The 23,371-nt window shown below is 38.0% G+C and overlaps 3 protein-coding genes across 3 annotated transcripts; 1 reads left to right on the top strand and 2 right to left on the bottom strand.

The window, feature by feature from the left end:
• The first annotated feature begins 595 nt into the window (after positions 1-595).
• On the top strand, positions 596-4,252 carry LOC103714165. Its single transcript, XM_008801329.4, has 3 exons — positions 596-1,233; positions 1,817-1,899; positions 3,660-4,252. Exons 1-3 carry the CDS (start codon positions 912-914, stop codon positions 3,810-3,812), a joined length of 558 nt encoding a protein of 185 aa, XP_008799551.1. The 5' UTR covers positions 596-911; the 3' UTR covers positions 3,813-4,252.
• Positions 4,253-9,498: 5,246 nt separating this feature from the next.
• On the bottom strand, positions 9,499-13,185 carry LOC103714166 (acyl-coenzyme A thioesterase 13). The gene is made up of 3 exons (XM_008801333.2): positions 12,720-13,185; positions 12,457-12,600; positions 9,499-9,844 (listed from the first exon to the last, which is right to left on the bottom strand). Exons 1-3 carry the CDS (start codon positions 12,918-12,920, stop codon positions 9,701-9,703), a joined length of 489 nt encoding a protein of 162 aa, XP_008799555.1. The 5' UTR covers positions 12,921-13,185; the 3' UTR covers positions 9,499-9,700.
• Positions 13,186-15,045: 1,860 nt separating this feature from the next.
• LOC103714167 (bifunctional UDP-glucose 4-epimerase and UDP-xylose 4-epimerase 1) lies at positions 15,046-22,181 on the bottom strand. Its single transcript, XM_008801334.4, has 9 exons — positions 21,810-22,181; positions 21,684-21,733; positions 20,032-20,167; positions 18,393-18,494; positions 17,977-18,204; positions 16,009-16,090; positions 15,839-15,921; positions 15,676-15,767; positions 15,046-15,385 (listed from the first exon to the last, which is right to left on the bottom strand). The coding sequence occupies exons 1-9, from the start codon at positions 22,008-22,010 to the stop codon at positions 15,301-15,303; spliced, it is 1,059 nt and encodes a 352-aa protein (XP_008799556.1). The 5' UTR covers positions 22,011-22,181; the 3' UTR covers positions 15,046-15,300.
• Between the last annotated feature and the right edge of the window lie 1,190 nt (positions 22,182-23,371).

Below are 23,371 nucleotides of genomic sequence, written 5' to 3'. Positions count from 1 at the left end.
GGATTAAAATAATGAGTGTCCAAAATGATCAATTTTTGGCCTCCGTAGGTTGGTCCTCGTAGCGAGAAAATGAAAGCCTAACTGCAGCATGTTCGTATAGCTACAGTATTAAGAGCTACAGGGACATGCCCGCTTCTAAGTAGGGCTGCCAAGAGTCTACCCCGCACGTAATGTTTTCTCGCCTTGGGCCCCAATTAGATCAGATAAGAATATCAAGAAATTGGACTTTGGCATAATAAGTACACTATAATTTTAGAAATCACGTAACAAACTATACCACTCAACCTATATGATTCTGTATCAACCTATATAATTTTTCTTTATTAGCATGATTTTATTAGAGTAATTTTAGAAATTATATAATAATTTATATCACTCAATAATATTTTTTTATTAGTGTGATTTTATATCAGTTTATATTATTTTTCTTGTATAGAGTCTATATACATGTATATATAACCTCTGAGATATATCGAATTTGATGGAATAGAGAAATAAAATATTTTTTTAAAAAAATTAATTTTTTTCTTTCTCAATAAATATTTTAATAATAAGGAACACAGAGTCCTGAGTTTTGGAAACATTGACCCAAGCAAGCCAAAAGAATAGTTAATACTCAATACAACCCAAAATGAGGTCCATTCTGGCCCAGACCTACTAAATCATGGGTGATGCCATCAGGGTCCAAATGTTGGGAACCGATCTGCACCCGCGCGCATTGGACCGATAAATTGGTCATCAGGTTCGGCCGCCATGATGCAAAGGGAGGAACGAAAAAAAAAATCTAGAGGACACGTGGCAAGAGACTCCCAGATATTTCCCTCCCAATGGACGCCATCGGCTCGTAATAATTATTAGTATCGCCAACGTTGAGACTTCGCCTAGTTCCGTAGCTCTTCATCGTCGGATCGATGGACCTGCAGGCGATGATGGACGGCGGCTCCGGTGGCAGGGGCGGTCCCTGGACCGAGGAGCGCCACTCGTCCTTCCTCAACTGGATGGAGGAGTCCTTCGTCCGCCGCATGCTCGCCGGCGCCGGCTTCCAAGCGTCTTGCTCTGCCACTTGTAATTGCCGCAGCCGCCGCTGCCGCTGCCGCCACCTACCGCTCGACCGCTACCTCCCCGACAGCGCCACAGAGTCCACCCGTGACTTCCATGGCCCACGGCGGAGCTCCGGCACCGGCCGGCCGATGCGATCGCCGGTGTCGGTGGATGAGGAGGAAGAGGAGCCAGGTAGGGCCTAGGAATCCCACCCCAACGCTCTTTTTGAGTTCTTGAACCTTCGATGGCTTCCAATGGATCCCATCACCGCCTCATCCTCCTCCTCCGTCGCGGAGCGTGGTGCTTTCCTACTGCATCGAGGACGGGGGTAGGGGACGGGATACTTTCCCGGGTCGCCTTACCATCCATCCGGTGATTCCGGTGGACAGCGGTGATCGATCCGATCAAAAAAAAAAAAAAGAAGAAAGAAAGAAATAGCAAAAATTACGAAACTAGCCTCAGATATTTTTGCGTACGTCGCCAGGCTTTCGCTCTAGGAAAAGATAGAAATGGGAAGTTTTGGGGATTTGGGAATTGAATTGTGTCATCCGAATCCGATAAAACATCCTACTCATTTTGAAATATGCACTCAACTTTTATCGTAGCTCACCCGCTGTGGGGAAGAGAGACTGAGAGAGAGTGTGTGCAGTTTAGAAAGCGATCAGGAAAAAAGAAAGCAAAGGCTACTTACACCGATCTTTTTGATATTTTAATATTATATTGGAAGGAACTTTTTGCCTTATCTAGTTGGGGTATGCTGTTCCCTTTGTATCAGCATCTGGGAACCTGGCAATCACAGGTGACGGCAGGAGGGCGAGGAAGCGGCCTCTTCCACGGTACGATGCATCGCAGGATCAGGTTTGCATCGCATCTCTGCTCCTCTTCGCTTATCTTTTTGCAATTTGAAAACATTCGGGATAATTGACCGAAAAAAAAAAACCAAGACATTCCGGATAAGAACACGTCAGTGATCTTAGAAACTGCTTCGCCACCGTAGGCTTTTAGGATCGGATAAAAGAAAAAAAAAGGCAAAAAAAAAAAAGATACTGGGCTCTTGGGGTAGTGTGTCTGATGGGCCCATGGCTTTCCTCTCACCAGGAGAACAAAAAATATCCAAGTAGAAAAGTGAACTAATTTTCTCTTTCTTTTCTTTAATGCAGCCAGCTAACTATTCTGAGCTCTTCTGCTCAAGGAAGTGCCACCTTAAGATTTAAGAACAACCTGAGAGGGCTCTTAAAATATGCTATGTTGCAGCAAGAAAATATTGTCTTATTATCAAGTAGAGATTAAAAAAGGAAAAAAAAGAACAGAAATTGCTACAAGAGATAGATAGTACGTAAAGATGATTGCATGAGTCTTCATCAAAATAATGACACATATTATAGCCAAAAAATAAGGACACAAATCGTGTCACCAATTACAAAGCAATTAAAAAAAGGACCATGGCCCAGGGCAGCGGCCCTCATTGCACATTTGCACTTGGGAGGGAGCGCTGCTATAATTAGAAGATGCCTTTATATATGTAGCAGCTCCTCCTGTTATGCATGGCCTTGTAACTTATGATACTTTGTAACGCTAGACGAAAGAAATCGTTTTGCCTAAACTTTGTTGCAGTGATTTTCTTATTTTGCTTGTCTTTTTTTTTTTGTTTTTTGGGAGGCTTGTTTGTTCTCAACGTGCATGCACATCTCAGGATTGCAATTTTATGGTATTATCCACCTTTGCTGCTTCCCATCATGCATAAGCAAAGCTATCGCATATGTGTAAAAGAAGAGAAGTCTTAAAAATAAGCTTGTTAAGGTGCGAGGTGGTAAAGTAACAAGGTATATGGATCAGTGACCTCAGTTAACTTGGTTGTCACCTCGTTTTTTTCTGCAACCTACCATTCATTATATTCCAAATTCCCTGTACCACCCAGTGAAATTGTTGTTGCTTTAAGTAAGACAGCTTTACTGCCTTACATATGCATTTGAACCTGCGGTAAATAGATTGCTGGTTGTGTTTACTTCTTAAACCTAAGCATTGTTAAATTGAAATTTTATGGATCTTAATATTGTTTGCGATGCATCACAATCATTGAGATAGATAAGACAAAATATAGAACATGAGGTCTGTGCTTCAACCCAGATGCCTGCGTCCAAATGGAGCAAAATATCCTCACCTCCTTAAAATTATCAACAAATTAACAATAAGGCTTATGCAATGGCCAAAATCAGAAATAACTTCCGTCCCGCAAATATCTGCTTTTTCCCAGTATTCTACCCTTTGCTCAGTGACTCCAAAAAAGTAGTCAGTGAAATACTCTCTCCATCCCTTACCCACCTACCTGGACATTACTTTGGTGGGAAGCAGCAAATTGTTGCCTATATATACTTCCTACCACTTGTAAGTTCTTGGTAAGCATGAAGGGTCAAGATATTGATATAACGAGGCTAGTTCGCAAATTTGAGTTGGCTGGACTAAACGCAAAGCATATAGCAGAAAGCCTGTTTAATCGAAGAGACTAGTCAGCAACTTTGATTTCTTTATTATCCTCATCTGGGATGGTTCTTTTTCTATTCTCTTTGCTGCTCCGTGTTATCTACTGCTTTGTTCTAATACATGGTTACTCTTTTAAGGTGGTCCCACAGCTTGGAAACGCCGAGGTAGATGACAGCAATTCTAAGAACCAAACAGAAGCGGAAGGAGGGATTCTTACAGTCTCTCCAACCAGCCACAGTTGGGGGAAGAAAGGGAGAGGACGACGTGATCACTCTCATGATGCCTTTTAGCAGTAGTTTTCTTCTCATCTCTGGACTATGTAGAGAAGAAAGAGGAGTTTCTGATGGCAGTTCCACCTCTGAATTTCCTCATCTTGCAAGAGGGATTTACATTGGTTCTAGTATATCTGTAATCAGTTGATGAGTGGGTCTGCACCTACGTGTACATAAGTCTAGTATCTTGTAAAGCTAGTCCTCGTGAAGATGAATTTGTCGTTCAGCATGCCGTTGTCCCGAGTAACGCAAGTAAGGATCGATCGGGCTATAAGAGGAGATGTTTTAAATATAGATTAGCACATTCAAATGAAGCCTGTCGATCAGCAAAGAACTGGAGGTTTTTAAGTGACTAAGAAGACATGCTTTTGAGACATTCCAGTGTGTGCAAACAATGCTTTTACTGATCTCGCTGTATGTTGGTGATGGTTTATTGGCGCCTGTTATTCTTCCACTAATTTATTCTGGTAATATTAAAAAGAAATGAATGCTATCATGCTTATAAAGGTGGCATCAGGCAAAGTCTTGCAGTACTTGGTTGCTTAAGCAATAGATAAATTCTATTAATAATATATGCACATAAATATAGTGCTAAAACTGGAATGATTTATGTAATTTTTTAAGTTCTAATCATTGATGAAGGCACTCAAAAATATTTGAGAAGTTTTTGCAAAAATTGGAAGGATTCATGTGCATTCGCAAACAGTATTCTACCTGTTAATCTTGTTTTCTTTAAAAAATTTTTGGTTGGGGGGGGGGGGTTGCAAAAAGCCACCCACAATTTTTTTTATTAAAGAGAAAAAATTATTACAGGAAAATGGGAAGGATTTGCGCATGTTGCAGTATTGTATCTATATCAGAGAGCAATTAAAATTTCTATCCAACAGGAAAAAAGTCCAATCCTACCAAATAAAATAACATACTTGGCCCACAAAACAAAAAAAAAGGTGAAAGCTGAAGGAGTCGTTAGGTAGAGATGATTTTGGTCAATAAAGCTAAACATAGGTGTGCTGATGGCTTTTGAGCAGAGCATCCTCTCCAAGCAAGTTTTCAATATGAATATTTTTAAGCGTGCCAAGGAGACTTTGAGGGGTTGGAGTTGATAAAAACTTTGGAAATGGCCTGAGTAGAGTAATTTTTAACCTGATTAAGAGCACTTATACTGCTGCCAAAGGAGGTTAGCCTTTTTACCCAAAAAAAAAAGAAAGAAAAAGGAGGTTAGCCTGAAGGTTAGATTTACAAACAACAGTTGATTCTAAAATGATTACTTCCATGCTAGATACGGTCCAAAATATTTAAAAATTGAGGGTGAAGTGTGGCTTCTAACAATTCCACCTCTGCAAGTTTGGATTGGTTTGGTCACAGAATAACTAGGATTTTTTTTTTTTAATTTCTCCGACTTATTCTACCAAACATCATTCTAGCAGCCTCGAATTGGTTTGTCACGCCTTAGGTGATATCCCCTCATCCCATGGTATGAATTTTTTCTGCCATTCCCCTCAAATATGTTTATATCAGTGGTGCTCTGTATTGTTAAATATTATTTGGAGAGGAAGACATATTCATTTTTGTAGCACATGATAATGATTATCCTCCACGCTTTGCCATTTTACAATAATTGGAACAAGGGAATTTTGGAGCCAAGAAAAAAATCAAGCCCAAGATGGGGGAGTTGAGGGGGTGGGGGATAGAGGAGGAGCCTAGGAGAGAGGGAGGGTGAGTAGTGTAAGAATGTAGTAAGTAGGATAACGGCATGTTGTCATGAAAATATACGTGCATACGAAGATATGTTTTTGCAAAATTGGAACAATAATTTCGTACTAACTAAAAACTTTAAGAAAAATTATTGTTGGGGTACGTAGCTCTTAATCGGCAGTGATTAGGAAGGTAGGTGGGTGGGGTGGGGTGGTGATTATGCTGGTTGTTCATGTTTTGATAAGATAAAATTTTTATACTAGTTATTTTTTTCAATACCTAAGAGACATTTTTATTCACATCTATCCACTCTACTTGTTCTAGAAAAGGAACTCATGACATGAAATCCCTTCAAACCTATTTTTTTTCCGATCAAATATTATAATTTTTCATCCCATGAAATAAGTTTTATACTATACCTCTACTACTCCAATTGAACACATATACTAGCGCCCACAGGTGTCAAGATTCGCACATCCTTCCCCATAGCAAGTATGCACGTATACGGTTGTTTCTAGCATTAAATCTTAGACAATGCATGGTACGTTATTAGTGAGCAAGTATTCGTGCACACAAAACAAAAGAATCACCGCACCAATTTTTAGGGATGTTGCTATGTGGTGTGGACGACTATATCATTCATTTTGAAAGTTGGCAGCTTTTTTTTATCGATATGATATATATTTCTGACGCTAAAAAATATTTAGATTTATTTATAAGAAAAAAATAAAAGTCACTTATCATTGAAATAGATGATATAGTAGATAGTAGTAGATAATTGTATACCATAGAGAATTCGAACCCAGCCCGAGCCAATACATTTTGTGTGCTATTTTGAGCAGTCAAATACTTTATTTGTAGAGGGGAAGCTTGTTATTCCCGCTGGATGGTGGCGCTTAGGACAACCTACAAAGGAAATTAGATATCACACCTTCTTCTCATATCTACCTTTGTGCCACATGAAGTAAAGAAATTTAGTATAAACAAAGCAAGCATCATTTATTCAAGGCTTACCACAACCTCATGAGGATCGTCATTAAGTTTGCCGATTAGTTCGCTAAAAAGATGAGAGATGTCAGAGAAGAGGTGCACATGGGATGTCCAACTTTTCCATTGAAAGCATCATGCACGAACAGTACTAAACACAGTACAAGTATCAATGATGGGACCCGCGATAAAATACGGATTGGTAATTCATTTCCCAAGAAACCTCTTACTAATAATTTCTTCTGCTCTAGAGAGATTGATTCAGTGAGAAAGCGACCGGGGCATTGGGTTCTAAAGATTTTTCTCTTGGGTTGATGTTTGCTGTTTGCATGGTTGTATTACTCCAGGACAATGATGAAATTTTCTTTTCTTGATGGAAAAGAAATAGACACCAGCTTGAAAGGTTTCATATATGGAGAGGCAAATGTAAATTTTGGTGCAGCTTGGCCAATTTATTGCTTCCAGGTAGTTATTTATGAAATTATCAAAAAAATGACAGGTTTCCTCCCCAAGAACTCGTGAAAAGAAACTAAGCTCAATCTATTCACTTAAAATATTTATACAGTATTTACTAGAGTCAAAAAAAATCATTCCCTCCCTCCCCTCTTTCTTGGAGGAACCACCTTTGTGTGGAGCCAATAAACTACATTTGCCTCTGCACATAATTCATATATTTCCAAAATTATATGTAAAGCTGCCGTGTTGCTAAAAATTTAATTTGCATGGTTTTGGAATTTGGCAAGCAGATATAAAGAAGGTATCTATTAATTTTCATTCGCGTATCAATTATATTTTTTTTAATAGCACTTTTTGTCGGAGCATTTATTATTCTTTTCTATAAATAAATCTAATAAGTAATCTTGGGCTACGTGGAGGTTTTCTAGAACTTCCTCGCACCAAAGAACGTAGGATTTGATCGGTTTTATGACCAGTGAAAGACATTAATTATGTAACCAAAAAAAAAGAGGCATTGATTACAAGTTGTCCAAGTACCTTTAGTTAAGCAAGTGAATTAGTCTAATCAAAAAGAGTCAAAGTTGTCGGATTTCCGTTGCATTAATACTTCCTCCTCCCTGGTTAAAAATTAGTAAACCTGCTAGAAAGGTTTTATAAGACGGCAGAATGTAATTTTCCTTACAAATTAGTCAACTCATTTCTTTCCAAAATTTATTTAGGAGATTGTCAGGATAGAGAGAGATTTATCTAAAGTGAAGGACTCACGGAAAGACACTAATTTGACATGCTGCCAATGGAAAAAACACTACCGCGCAGTAACAATATGTTTGACGACTGCTTGGTATTAATACCTCTGCCTTCTAGATCTTCGGGCTTTTGCCTTTGAGCTCGTACAAGCCAAGTTACATGAGCTAATTTTGGTCACCTTTAGCTAATACATTATGATACTTGCTTCTTTCTCTCTCTCTCTCTATCTATCTATCTATCTCTCTCTCTTATTATTATTATTTTAATAAAAACGATAATTTATATAGCTCTAACATGAGTACACCCTGCCAAGTCATAAAAAAGTAAAAAGTACAATAAAAACAGTAAATCTACTGTGGATGTCCAAAAGATCTTTTTGGAATGCCGCGCAACATAGAAGGCGACCCAATCTGCTGCCCTGTTCGCTTCCCGAAATACATGTGTCACCTGAAATTCCTCTAATTCCATAACCAGCTTACGAGTCTCACGAATAAAAGGGTGACCATCTCCATACCTGTCCGCACCCAGGATCCAATCGATCACCACCGATGAGTCCCCCTCGAAGTACACCCGCTCGGCACTAAGTGCTCGCCTCGCATAGGATATACCCTCCCAAGCTACTCGCAGCTCTGCCCCAACTACAGTAAGTCCTGGCGTACGGCGACCCCCTGGCTGCAACCAGCCTACCAAAGTAGTCTCTGATCACAAATCCCACACCTCCGAATATTCCATCCATCGATATGCTATCGTTAAAGTTTATCTTGAGATGGCCAAGGGGTGGAGGCACCCAAGAAACAAGAACGAATCTGGGTTCGACTTTTCTATAGGGCCATATTTCAGGTAGGTGCCTCCTTATCCAGGATCTTGCCATAACTTCATTTTCCCCGTTTTCAGCCCTGAATATTTACATATATACTCCATGATTCAAAACTTGGACCTACTCCATCAGACGGGAAAAAACTTCCCTGGATTTCTTGGTTTATGTGAATTATGTCCAGAGGATGGAGTATAGCGAGGCTTCATAACTGTATCCCGAGGCAACACATTTATGGCAAATCCTCGCCTCGCGTATAATTGATTCTGTTCTAGAATCCAATTTGAGATCCTAAGATTCATGTTAGTAGAGCAGCGTTGGGTCCAAGTCATATCTCCGAATGGTTAAAAAAATTACATACATAATGCAAGTTAATCGCCAAGGACAGCTATCTTGAGTAAAACTTCCCTAATCTTGGATAAAAGAAACCAGATTATGCTATCCCATTACCCTCCATACAAATATGGAAGACGTGCTAAAAACTTCCCTAATCTTCTATACTCAAAATTCAAGTTGAGGTTAATCAACATATGATTGACACTAAAATTAATGACTGGGAAAACGAATTGTTCATATTTGTCTATATTTGTATGCACATATTTTCATTGAAAGGGAGAGGGAGATCCCCAGGCAGTATTTACATCCGATGTTGTAACCAAATAAAACTGGTGACCGCCGACTAACGTATTATGTATTTATCTATTCGTTTATATTTCAAGTTATATCTATCCTGGTATGTCACAACCCAGTATGCAAATATTTCTTTCAACAACAACTGATAAACTTCTTGTGGTAAGTGTTAGCCATGAGGGCTTAAGGCCATATTTAGGAGTCAAGATACCCTAGCAATAATGAAATAATAAAAAAAAAGATACACAGAGGTAACAAAGAAATTGGTAATATGGTAAGGCAAAGCTTTATGCTAGACTGGAGACATCAACTGCCATTGTTAACCATAAGAATGTGCGCTATAGAATGTAGGCAAGCAATGATCCATGGAGGACATTTTAGTTAGGTTTAAAGATAAGATGTTGCATAAAAAAGCAGTTCAAGACATTTGTTGTCATCAGCTTTATATGCTCAGCAACAATCATGACATGAGAAATGGCAAAGGCAGAATTCATATCCAAGAAAATAATGCATCTGCTCCATTGCAGTTTTACAGCTGCATATTTATACTCGACATAAATATCACCAACAAGTGAATTCATAGACTTGCAACGGGCATTACGTAAAAGGTGGCACGAGAAGCGTAATACAGCTTTCCAGTTTTCTTTCTCTTGAACTCCACAGAAGTTACCACCACACTTCTCCCCTGCCTCAGCATACATCCATCAACTTCCACTTCTTCCTGCGAGTAGGCACGTCTAACATGCATTAGTGACCATTTGACCAAAGTCATTTAGATTAAAACAAACCTAGACCTCTCATAATTTATGTTATAATAATATAGCATGGGAAAAGCAGGAGCTTGGTGCCATCACTTGCCAATACCATCATGCAGCAAGGATGAACAAGAAACACATGGCAAGAGTCCACAATGTCTTCAGTTCAATTCTCTGCAGCATACCCTGCCAAAATCTAAGATCTCAGCTAGCACAGTGTGAAGATCCTACCTCTTCTGACCTTTAGCATCCAAATGGTCTTCCAAACCCATGGCCTCTTCCAACATTCATCCACCATGACCTCCTTACTCGTTTTTGACCCCACTAACAAGAATCTCTACAATTGATCCACTTCATCTCTTCCATGCCATTCTGCTAAAGCATGGCTACCGTGCCAAACTATCAGATATCAGCTAGCTTGGTGTGAAGACCCTACCTCTTCTGACCTTTAGCATCCATATAGTCTTCCAATCCCATGGCCTCTTCCAACATTCATCAACCATGACCTCCCTAATCGTTTTTGATCCCACTGACAAGAACCTCTATGTACGATCCACTTTTCATCTCTTCTTCTATGCCAAGCTTGTAGGCCATACCAATTGTGTCTTCGAATTCTCCTCTTATTGCACTACCTTGCTTCACCTTTGATGGCTAAAATAAAGTCTGCATTGCCTCCCAACTTATAACTCTCTCTAGCCATGTTTATTATGCTTTCTATTGTGTCTCTTATCCAATATGATACTGCTTCCACGAGAAGTCCTTATCTCAACCAAACTGATTTGAAATTAAGAAAGAAAATAGGAAGAACAATAAACAGAACACCCTCCTTAACAGACCATTTCTACCCTTTCTTTATCCAAACAATGCCTAGGATAAGTAACTGCAGATTTTAGTACCTATGGGATGTATCGGCATCCCGCAAGTTGGCTTCCTATGGATTTATAAAATATAGGTAATTTCTCCAAATTAGCCAAATAGATCTTAAAGAGTTTCCAATCACTAAAATTGGTCAAAAAAATTGAAACCTTTGTGACACAAAATATAAGGCTTGCAAGCCCATAGAAGATATTCAAGACCAAGAAATAAAAAGATGGTACATAATGGTTAATAAAGAAAGCCATATATGTTATGACATGAATCTTTGGACATGCTCATACAGAAATATCAAACCATAAATAGTGATAGAAAATTTGAACTTCCCTAGTCACAATATAAGCTCAATTAGCCATATTAGGCTTGTTGATGGCAATATCAATATGATGCTGCAAACCTCTAGTGTAATCCATTAATGCTCAGTTTTATAGTGCTTCAGAATTCCAGATCTTACCCAATTTGATGTTGAACATCTTTTTACAGGATTGTGATTGAATAGCTCTAATTTTTCAAGACCCCTGACCATGGAGATGCTATGTGACACAGAATGGCAAAACTAAGCAAATGATGCTCCAAAGCCTAATGGTATCCATCATTTAGAGGTTTCCTATGATTATTTCTTTAAAAAAAAAAATCAAATCGCACCTGCTGTTGCCTATTTATGTCTCAATTGAATAAGGGGGTTCCTTCTTAGTTTTTTTACTATCGTCATCATCAAGATCATGCAATCCTTGGCCCAGATGTTGCACACAAATAGAATCCGCTAGTGACTCTTATAAGTTTTTTACACTGAGGAACATATGCAAAAAGGTACTAGGATTGAGAGGGGCATTTCTTGCTATCAAGCTTTTCAGATATTCCATTCAACATCTAATGGTACCCACTACAGTTGAATAACTTAAGGAGAGTCAGTGAATAAACACATAATTTTGGAAATAGAAGAGACATTAGCAATTCTAGGTACCAAGAAAGTCTAAAAGGGAACAGGGCAGGCTTATTTATTTGAAAATAGGGTATTTCTGTCACATAGAAATAGGATCAAATATTATAAATATACCTGTTCCTAACGTCACCTTAGAATCCACATATTGGACATGGAAAAGATCTAGCATGCATATGAAAGATGTGACAATTCTATAATACATATCTCCAATCAGTCATATTTAAAAGCAGAAGACAAATTTTCCATGCAATACTTTCAAAAAAGGAGCGAAGATCCACTCCTGTCAATCCTCAAGAAACATTGGTAGAACCTCCATAAACCTCACCCACAAAGAATCCATATGAAAACAACCCTAGAATCAATTGCTTCTGTTTAGCATGACCATTATCAGAACCACAATCAACAAAATTTCTACTAGGTTTACAGTGACGAAAAGAACCTCCTCAAGCTATTCAAGAAGTTCCGATCTCATTTCCCATAATTAACCAATCAGTAAATCCATAATTGCCAAAACAAGCAAATCTAGCAAGAAATGAATCCCCATATCTTCCTTTGAACAAAAGGGTAAAGTTCTTAGGGCGATCCAGCATAGGTTTTCCCTCGCAACTATTACTACTAAAATCTTCGGATGCTAGCGGGTAACAAAGCTCAAATGGCAGGTATCACTCAGTCCACATCTAACCATCAAAGTAACAAAATATAGTATCTAATTCTTGAAACCAGATTTTGCAGTGAAGCATTTACTGGGGGAAATTTCCTTACATCCAATCTTGCAGCGGAGAGATAAGACGTGCTAAACTCCCCGAGGAAGAACTCCTTATCGCCGGCGACCGTCCTCACGCATGCCAGCGCCACCGCCTCCGCCACCGCCGCCACCACGCCCCCGTGCAGCGTGTTGTACGTATTCTAAACTCGCAGAAATTGGAAAGAAGGAAAGAGGAAAAAAAATTCTCAGACGTAATTGATCGCGGGAAAAAGAAAAGGAGGAGACGGTAAGGGGGAGAGGGGAAGAAAAGGAATAATACGGTGACGGCGGAGTTGACGGAGAGGGAGCAGGTGATGCGGCCGCTCTCGATGCGGTCGACCTTCAGGAGGCTGCGGATGAGATCGGAGTAGAAGTCTTTCTTCTCGCAGGCTTCGGGGAAGGATTCTTGGAAGAGGCCGAGCCGGCGGAAGAAGCGCTCGGTGTTGGCGACGTACGAAGATTTCTGCTGCTCCTCCGCCATCGCACGGACACGGACGGAGAGGGTTTCTTCGCCGTTCGAGATATCGGATTCGTCCGTAGAGTCAAACTTGGGAGCATCATAAATTTCTCTCTCCTTTTTTTATTAGAAAGAAAAAACACACCGCCCGGCGTCAACCGATATCCAATTCCAAACCACGGCTAAAGCCCCGGGAATTTTTCCGGAAGTTCTTCGCAGTTACCGTCCGATTTGCACCCACGGCCGCTGGGATGCATCCGCCCCCGTATAATGCAGGTCCTCTGTACGGTGTACAGCATGGGCCCATACCTATCGCGCGAAAAAAAAGAGAAAGGTTCACCTTCTTTAGCGCGAAAAAAAAAAAAGGTTCACCTTCCTTCGCGCGAACCACCATTGGATCGTGTTCGAGATTTGTGCAGGCGGATCATTTCAATTTGCCTTGGGAGTTGTTCGGGATATGATCCACCTGCACAAATTGTGAAAGATTTTTTTTTTTTTTCTTTTTTGTGAATCCGGCTACCCTACAAAGCCCATGTATAAATACATCCGGTCGCATTTGCCATCAGCTAGGAATGGCAGTCGGGTCGGATCAGGCATAAACAGGTCGGGTCAAATACAGGTCGGGTCAGAAAACTATAAATCTGAACCCGACCTGTTTATTAAACGGGTCAGGAATTACAAACCTGAACCTGACCTGTTTATTAAACAGATAACCCGACCCGACCCGTTTAACCTGTTTAATAAACAGGTAACCTGTTTACCCAACCCGATCCGACCTGTTTAACCTGTTTGCACAACCTGACCCGTTTAACCTGTTTAGACCTGTTTAATCTGTCCAACCCAACCTGTTTAACCTGCCCAACCCGACCTGTTTAGACCTGTTTAGACCCGTTTAACCTGTTTAGACCTGTTTAACCTGTTTAACCCGTTTAACCTGTTTAACCCGTTTAACCTGCCCAACAGTTAAACGGGTTAAACGGTTTAAACGGGTCAGATATCTAAAACCCATATCCGACCCAATTAATAAACAGGTTAAACGGGTCGACCTGTTTACGATCCGAACCTGTTTAGGCCAAACCCAAACCTATTTATGGCGGGTCGAACACGGGTCGGATTGGCGGGTCGGGTCATATTTTGCCACCCCTACCATCAGCTGACCAGTTAGCCTATCTAAAAGCATACTGAATTACATATGGCGTGATACTCGATATAGGTCTTCAAATATCCATCATTAGTGGATGAATAGATTCATTTCTATCCAAGGAAACAATCATTTTTGAGTGCCCTTTCAATATAATATTCTCCATCTTTAGAAAAGTAATGGTATATACCAGGCCAATCATTCTTCAACGCCAAAGATTACAACCCGAACTCCATCATCAACATTGTCCCAAACTTGAAAGGATATGGCTCAGAATTGAAGTGACGGCTGGTATCCCGGGAAGAGCCCCCGCCTCCCGTTTGCAATGGCAAAAGATGATGCGATTCAAACCAATGTTTGGTAATGATCTGCCATCATACTTATCGTCCAAATCCCCATCTCTTGGATCCACTTGGCTTAATATCTTTAGGACTCAAACTCCACGTATGTATAGTAAGAGATTAAACCAATGTATTACTGGTTTAGGTTAAGGCCTGTTGCAGCCCGAATTAGTTGTGTTAGAGCTAATTGTGGATGCTGTTAAGATGCACTCATTATTCTCAATTACGATCGACAGAACCACCATCCTGGTGTTTCATTATAAAGATGACTATCTTGTGCTCTTTTTTTTTTTGCATGGTAAGAACAGAAAAAACACCACGTTGATGAAATTATATGTGAAGTCAATGTCTCGACCGCTTGGAACTTCCAAGAGCCAATGCTTTTGAAACCCCCCTGGGGGCGAAGACAGATGTTTATCTTTTTCCCCTCATCTGGAAGAGGCAGTTGTCTTTATCTTTTTCCCTCAATCAGATGTTTAGCTCAGCGGATAGGCACAAAGTTTCACATGAACATGGACTTGGACGTTGCTCTACCGCAGATAATGCGAGAATAGCCTTTCATAGCCTGGACAGCCATCCTATAAATAGATTTTTTTAGAATAAAATTGCAGGAGCTCCCCTCTTAACTAGCCAGCCACCACTCTGGAGAAGTAGAAATATAGTAGGATTTCCATGAAGGATGATGAGCTAGAGTTTCTGTATATTGAATCAATTGTTCACACAACATGAATAAAAGAACTTCAGCATGGGTTTGATGACAAAGTAATGTTCTCTTGCCAAGCTTATGATAAATCCTTTTTTTGTAATTTGATAATGTCATTTGAACATCGAACATGCTAAGACAAGGACCCTTGAATGGGAATAGCAAAATTTGCAGAAAAAAATTATTAGGTCAACCAACATCACCCATCCTTTTATTCTTTTAAGGTCGGCGCTGATAACCATATGGATACTTGCTTGCCCAGTTCCACTGGTCTCTGCACATCTCCTCTATGCCATATTTTGCTCTGCAATTAAAATATCACACCCATTTAGCAAACAGTAAATCACATACTCCTTGAAAAAATATTGATATTATCGCAAGCAAACAAATAAAAGACCAAGAATACGAAAGTTATTCGAGCTATTATGATTGCGTTAAATCACATTCTAATAACAAACCAAAGATGTATGTATTAGACAATTTTCAATCATTAACCAAATAAAAACTTTTATACAGAATGGTTCTTATTTATAAGTGTCTCAGAAAAAGAAATTGTAAAACCATAACCCATTCATCTACAGGTGAAGAATATACCTCCAGCCAAGTTCCTTTTGAGCTTTCTCTGTAGAAGCATAGACAGCTGTAGCATCACCTGGCCTCCTCGGGCATAACTTGATGGGTATTTTCTAAAGAATTACCGAGATGAGAGGAGTGTGTTTCAAATATGAAGCAGTAAAGCCAACCATGTACAACTCACCTTTCCAGATGCCTTTTCAAAAGCAGCAACCATTTCGAGAACAGATGTGCCATATCCAGTTCCTAAGTTGTAGGCTACGCATCCTGAAAATAGAAAACTTTTTATTTCATTCATCATAAAGAAAAAAGAAATTAGCTGAATCAGAATTAATCATGTGAGAAGGAGAATACCGATGTTTTCTGTAGAGAAAAGCTTACGGAGTGCCGCTATATGACCATCAGCCAAGTCCATGACATGTATGTAATCACGAACCTAAATGGCAAAAGCATAAATTATATCTTAAAGTGAATGATGAATGCATGAATTTTTGATCTCCAGAAAACAGGCTTGAATATCCAAATAATAATTAAACAAGTTTCTCAAAAAGATAATGGTTAAACGTTATAATACGAAAAGTAAGAGAAAGGTAAAGAAAGTATTTACCCTTGTCAAGACTTGATATTGTTTTTTTTTTTTTTTTAAATAGATTAGGGGGGACTAATCCTCACCTGCTGCCCTATACCAAACTTACCCCTTCAGGGCGATGCCAACTAGAAGGGAACCCCCGCCCCCTTGTCCAAGTGGCATGGTTCTTGATTATTATGGTTTAATACTTTAAATGATGTATTAAACAACATGTATTTTCTACGTTGGAATGGTTAGTAACATCTTTGTTTGCAATCACATATGGGGCACTCAAACAGGCACATAAACATGCCATATTGCAGTTGTGCTATACATATTTCAATAAGGTGCCTGCAGACTTGCACGACTTCTAGGGAGGAAAATTTCAAATGTATAGGGTTCTGCAAACAACTAAAAAAAATTCATGTATCAATCAAATTTATCTTGTAAGGTTTTAAATTGTTTTTACGTATCAAATATTGCCCCACACAAATGCCACTACCAAAGCCACTTTTGCTATTTGAAACTGGCAGAGAGAAATAAACTACCATGCATAAAATGTCGAAAGGAAATATATAAACTACAATATACCACAATGCAAAAACAAAAATAACAAGAGATGATGATGCCATTGACCTGCTAGAAGACTATAATAGTATATCATCTTAACAAGATGAAGAAACGAAATGCTATGCGAAACTTAAACTTAACTATTCAAATCAGTTACCTGTAAATTGTACTCTCAGACTAAAGAAAATCAAATTACCTTTTCTGAGAAAGGGATACAAACCCTGAAAATTTGCCAATAGCTCCGCTCTTACATATTTAACTTTTAACTTTCTGCTATCATTTCTTGTTAACTAGTTAAATGTCAAGAAAAATGGTCTATTTAGTTAAAATTTGCCTTAATACATCAAAAATTAGTACCTATTTGACTACAGGTTTTCAGTGTTTTCTTGGACATAATAGCTCTTGGCTTCACATGCCAAAGAAAATAGCAGTTGTTGAAGTTTATCATGTCATGACTTGAAACAAAACCAGCTATATCATGATAAACCAACAGGAAGATGAATATCTGAACTAAAATTACACCACATCAATCTTTCCCTAAGTCACATTAGTTTGGGTGCCATTATAAGAAAACTATCCATGGGCCCTGCCAAGCATTAAATAGAACGTGTGACAGTACATCATAAGCTACTCTCGAACGTGCCATGATGGAGGCATACCATTATTGAGCTTTCCCTGGAGTTGTGGCCTGGAGGGTATTAACAAAAAAACATACAATATACCTATGGAAATGTTCTTTTAATTTTCCTTTTTTTTCTTTTCTTTTTTTCCAGAGAAGGAACTGTCCAATTGAGCACGAGAAAAACAATGAGATTTCGGTAGTAAAAGATAAAATGACAATGTAACAGTAAGCACTAGTTTACATCCATTTTCAGTTGAGAGATTAAATTATCAAAACAAAATAATTTAGATAAGAGTTCTTGCATTGTAACGAAATCAAATAGAGTTGCTGGTGAAGTGTCAACTAGGACATATTTTCTGTTTATTTAATATTTCATAGGGTCACGTAGGTGCAGCTTACTACTTGAACTGATTAATTGGTGTAAATGCAAATTCAAACTTCTTAGAAATATAATATTGAGAAGCAAGAACAGAAGTTTAAATACAAGAGTTTAATAACCAACTGCATTCCAAAAAAAGAATATTTGCATTATATATAAATGGATATGGCCACAGCTGCTTACTGCACTACCATCCTTTGTTGGATAATCATGACCATAGACATTCAACTCACACAACCTGCCAACAGCAACTTGCTGAATGTAAGGCATAAGATTATTTGGAATTCCCTTGGGATCTTCACCAATTTGACCACTCTCATGAGCTCCAACAGGGTTGAAGTATCTTAAGAGTATGATTCTCCAGTCTGGATCAGCCTTGTGAACATCACGAGCTATCTCTTCAAGAAAAAGCTGATAAGCCAAGTGTTGCAACAATATTAGAAGCTTAAATAGTACAGGCAAGTGTTGCAACAATGTTAGAAGCTTAAATAGTACAGGCAAAGATGTCGGTGCACAGGTGTTACATGAAGTCCTGGTCTTTTCAATGATCTAAAACATGAACTATATCCCATAAATTCTACTAAAAAACTGGCACTTACCTTAGTCCGACCATATGGATTCATTGCCTCCAGCTCAAAATCTTCAACACACGGAATTTTTTCAGGTTGCCCATAAACAGTAGCAGATGACGAGAAGACCATCTATGGCATGCAAAATAATATTGCACCACTTAGTCAAAAGAACCAGAATATTCAAAGTAAAGTAAAATTTGCATTTAACTAGCAGATAGATGCAACTATAATAATGCTCAATAATTATTCAATAAAGAGAAAAAAACTTGTTTATGTACAAGCAGCACCACTTGTATAGTTTCTACCATCCAACAAACAGACAATATGGTTCATGTGTTGTTATTTTCCTCCATTGTTTTGGAGTACGTTATCTCTTGAAAAGCATTATAATTACTTTAGTAAACCAATAAGCTAAAATATAGTTGGACCATTATCAAGAAAAAGAACAGAAGGTAAGTGAAACTACGATGAAGTTATCAAGAACCGAACTATAGAGGAAAATCAAATTAAATATTGCCCAAGTTCCTAGCAAAGTCTAGAAGCAAGAAAAACAACCGAATCTTTTATTTCAACGTGACTTTTGCCTTATAGAGAGTGGTAGTGATGAGAAAAAATGTGTTGCATACCAGAGTAGTTATAATTGGAGATACTATTTTCTCTGGTAGTGAAGTTCCTACATCAACAGAAAACGGCACAACCTTCATAAATATTACTATAAATGAACCTACAGGTACTCCTCATCTATTTGAGGTCGGGTTTATGAAATGTTTTCCCCCTATCAATGTCTAGATCATCATCTTTAATATCCTTAAAAGAAGTTAACCAATAATTTGGATGACTTGTGAGTCTGCCTGGCATTGTATTAGCATTTCGACAATGATTTCAGAAAGTTGGGAGTTGTAAGATAGTTGTGAGGTTTAAGTTTCTAAGTGCTTTAAAATTAGATTTCCGAAAGATTTCAGGATCAGGGTGAGAGAGTTGTCCCTTTTTAATCCTGACGCCACCATTTGAATAGACAGAAAAGAGAAGTTTGGAATTTTGGCTAGCTGAGAGTGTCCAAAATTAAGGCTTTTCTCAGAAGTGCTTTTGTGAACAAAACAGTGATCAGGCATTATCAAGAAGTTTGGCATATGGTGCAAAGTTTTCATAGTGAGAGGTTAGATATAGAAAAATGCTATATTCTAAAATTTCTTCTCTTGATGCAGATGAACTGGGATCCTGATAATTCCTGTTCAGTTGGCTTTTTAGCCTCATCATGGCTTTTATTTGACTTATAATTTTATTTTTGTTCTAAATGCCAGTCTGGGGTACATTTCATTTTTCTTTCTTGATTATTTTGTGTCTACTGACCAACTGTCACTACTAACATGATTATTGCCCTACATGGTGGAAGTTAATTTAGAAATATACTCTCAATAATGAGTAGACAGCATTGCTTGATTGAAAAGTGGAATTACATGCATTCTAGATTTCTGCCAAATGTTAATAAAGTTCCATATGCAATGGCAACTCTATACTTCTATCACCTACAGGAATATAAAATAAAAATGTTGTTAGTGTAGCTTCATCAAGAAAAGGCAACTCTATGTTTCTGTCCTTATAGGAAAATAGAATCAAAAACTGCTAGCAAATCAAGACATAAGGCCAAATAAAAAGATAACTTTACCTTTTTACAACCATATTTCCCCATCAATTCATATAAGTTTATGGTGCTTATCAAATTGTTGTTGTAGTACATCAATGGCTTCGCAACACTCTCACCAACAGCCTTCAATCCAGCAAAATGGATTACAGCATCAAATCTGTCTCATAACACTGATAGAATAAGTTAATCACAATAAGAGAAACAAAGCCAAGGATGCCAGAGTAATATAATACCATTCAAAATAAGAATAGCTAATGACGAAATAAACTACAGAAAATATACATTGAGAAGATGGTAATTATAAGACTACATTTCATAATAGGATCGGCATTTAGTTAAATGCTGTTTAGTTTTGATCTTAATGCACAGACCCAAACGATAGCAAGTAGTATGTTAGAACAAAATGAAAAGTACCAAATAATTATCAGACCATGAGATATTTGCAGGCACCCTCTTGCAGATAACTACTTCAGCTAGAAATATGGCACTGATTGGTGATGTCAGGTTAAGAGTACGTTGTCAAAAGTTATCCAATAAGCAAATATATGGGGCTAGAATTGAGGTCAGCTGTATGGATTAGGATATGACCAACAATATTTAAGAACAATATAATTTTACTCCATTGCATTTATACATAACTGATGCTCTGTACAACTCATAAGAAGAAAATGAAAAATACTAATCATGATATTTCACATGAGGATTTGTTTATGTGCAAAACACCTAGATCCCCATGAAAAGAATAATTTCTGAGTACGAATATTTAGGTAACTGAATATCTAGACATCTGCCCTCTGCTACTGTCTACTGGTATTATCCCCTTATTTAAAGGCAACTCCGAGAGCAGCATAACTGACAGTACACTTGTTCATGTTCTTCCATAAACTAATATAGTCTCCCACGTCTTCACATTTTTTGCTGGCGGACAAAGTATTCTTATTGTTCTTGTCGAGCTAAGCAAGCTTAAGATACACAGTTGACAACCTATAACATTTTAAGCTAAAAATTGGAGCACAAACATCCAATTCCATATGCACATTAAAATTTCTTGTGGTGTTACTTTCTTTGAGCAGTTTCCCCTATTATGCTTCTCCTTCTTTCCCCTTTGGCTCCATCATCAATTTGTCTAGACATACCTAAGCTTTTTGGCTAAAGCAATGCTTCTTTTCGTGCATGACCTGTTATTGATACCTCAGTGATCATTCTATTTGCAAACAATGAATCCAACATCTGTTATTCGATCTAAAACTGATGACATAACCTGACTGTTATTACTTATGAGGATCTCCACCATCCCTGCAATTGCAGTCGGCCATGAAACCTTATCAATATCAAATTTGGACCCATTTTTCAATGAAGAAGTTTAGATCATTAGCAAATGAACGCTAATCATCCTAAACGGTTACACAAGAACAACCACAGTATATCATCAGAGATCAACTCATGCAGCTTTCTGAAGTAGCTCTCCACCTAAAAAGAATCTATCTTTTTTTAGGTACTGCATATGCTGATTCTGAATTGGTATTCGACCCTTGTCAAATCAATTGCTTATGCAACAAACAAATGAGTCAATGCAGCATGCATTTAAACAATCAAACAAACAAGATGCACTCCCTTCAAAAAAAAAAAAGAAAGATGCACAAGAACGATCCATCATTGCAATAAAATTTCACCTTGTCTGGGAAAAGATCTTCTCCAAGGCCTCCTTGTTCCGGAGATCAATCTGCAACCAAAGATTAAGATTGAAACTGTACCAAATTCCCAAGACAGACAGCCACTAGAAGGAATAGGAGCCTCACCAGATGGAAATGGAGGTTCTTGGACAGATCAGGGCCGGCCAGAGCCCTCACCCGGTCGACGGCCTCCTCGACGGAGTTGTCGAGGTTGTCGACGATGGAGACGCGGAATCCCTCCCTAAGGAGCTGGAGCACGGTGTGGGTGCCGATGAAGCCGGCCCCTCCCGTCACCAATACGCTCTCGCCTTTCGACAGGGAACCCATTGGAAAGAGCTATAGAGAAACGAGGGGAGAAGGTAAAGAGAACGTGAAGGAGAGGATTTGGGAAGGGGTTCATACAAATAAAGCGAATCGCTTTGGGGAGTGCGTTGCGTGATGGAAAGGGATAACGGCTACCAGAGATAGAGATTGAGAGAGAGCAAAATACGGCGAGTTGTAATTTGGTGACTTTGTCCACCATGGAGGGAGGAAGTAAGCCGGGGGACCGGATCCTGTTGCCGTTACGGAGATTTGGTATGCCGTTACGGCGCCATCCACCAAAAGATTTGGTGTGATCCACCGACGAGCAGGTGCGCGGGATCTAAGATCTAATATCGCCATCACAAGAATCCGGCAGCATCCGCGAATGACCACTGACCATATAATATCAAAATTATTCTTAATATATTCTATAAATATATATTTATTAATCATATAAAATATATTATAGTAAATTATTAATATGTTTCATAAAAATATACTTGTTAATCTTATAAATTATTAATTCTATAAAAATATACCAATTGTTATCATGATATTAATCTTTTCATTTTTACTTATAATTTGTTATTATTTTAATACTAATATTTATTTTGATTATAAAAAATATGGCAAATAGAAGTAATGTTTTAAATAATTTTATCATACAAATATAAAGTATGACAATATATTTTTATTATACTTTAAAAATATAATTGAATAATAATATGATTAATGATATATTATAATATATATCATAAATACTATACATGTAATATCAATATAATATAATTTATTATATATAATATTAATATAATATATTAACGGTATATTGATATGCTTTTTTTTGCTGGATTTTGGGATATTTTTATCCTCAACCTAAGATCACTCCCCTTGGGTAATCTTGGATATAATATATTTTCTATCCTCGAGTTGGGTGGTAATTTAAGAAGTGAAAGTAATTTGGAATCAATATTACGTAGGTGATCTTGTCACCTCTACCCACATCACTCTTGATCTTGGAGCCATCACCTTATACCATACCCCCTCTTACATTCAACTTACTAAAACATCTAGTGCCCTCTTTTTGGTAAAAGTATCTAGTGCCCTTCACGAGGAATAATTACTTCATTCATTTTGTGTGTAATTAATATTTTAAGAATTTTAGATTATAATTTTCTCAAAATCAAACAAAATAAAGGGTGGAATGTGTAACACAATATATTATGAAAAAATAATATTTTTATGATTTTAATTTTTTTTATTGTTTTATATTTTCAAGTTTCAAGATTTAAACATCTTTAGTTTTAAGTTGAAAACTAAATAATAGTCTTAAAATTTAAGAACACCGAGTAACAGAGTAGTTTCTAAAACTGTAAAATGAAACT

The sequence above is a fragment of the Phoenix dactylifera genome, chromosome 2 (assembly GCF_009389715.1).
Source record: "Phoenix dactylifera cultivar Barhee BC4 chromosome 2, palm_55x_up_171113_PBpolish2nd_filt_p, whole genome shotgun sequence".
NCBI lineage: Eukaryota > Viridiplantae > Streptophyta > Magnoliopsida > Arecales > Arecaceae > Phoenix > Phoenix dactylifera.
This window is presented reverse-complemented; position numbering and strand designations above follow the sequence as displayed.

Bases quoted from the DNA above. Each gene is read 5' to 3' on its own strand.
- LOC103714165 (XM_008801329.4), top strand. From the start codon at position 912: ATGGACCTGCAGGCGATGATGGACGGCGGCTCCGGTGGCAGGGGCGGT. The intron at 1,234-1,816 runs GTAGGGCCTAGG...CCTTTGTATCAG, and splicing joins TGAGGAGGAAGAGGAGCCAG to CATCTGGGAACCTGGCAATC. The intron at 1,900-3,659 runs GTTTGCATCGCA...TACTCTTTTAAG, and splicing joins ACGATGCATCGCAGGATCAG to GTGGTCCCACAGCTTGGAAA.
- LOC103714166 (XM_008801333.2), bottom strand. From the start codon at position 12,920: ATGGCGGAGGAGCAGCAGAAATCTTCGTACGTCGCCAACACCGAGCGC. The intron at 12,601-12,719 runs GTATTATTCCTT...CTGCGAGTTTAG, and splicing joins CCGTCAACTCCGCCGTCACC to AATACGTACAACACGCTGCA. The intron at 9,845-12,456 runs GTAAGGAAATTT...GCCTACTCGCAG, and splicing joins TCTCCGCTGCAAGATTGGAT to GAAGAAGTGGAAGTTGATGG.
- LOC103714167 (XM_008801334.4), bottom strand. From the start codon at position 22,010: ATGGGTTCCCTGTCGAAAGGCGAGAGCGTATTGGTGACGGGAGGGGCC. The intron at 18,205-18,392 runs GTAAGTGCCAGT...TTGGCTTATCAG, and splicing joins ATCCATATGGTCGGACTAAG to CTTTTTCTTGAAGAGATAGC. The intron at 15,922-16,008 runs GTATTCTCCTTC...TTCTATTTTCAG, and splicing joins TTTCTCTACAGAAAACATCG to GATGCGTAGCCTACAACTTA.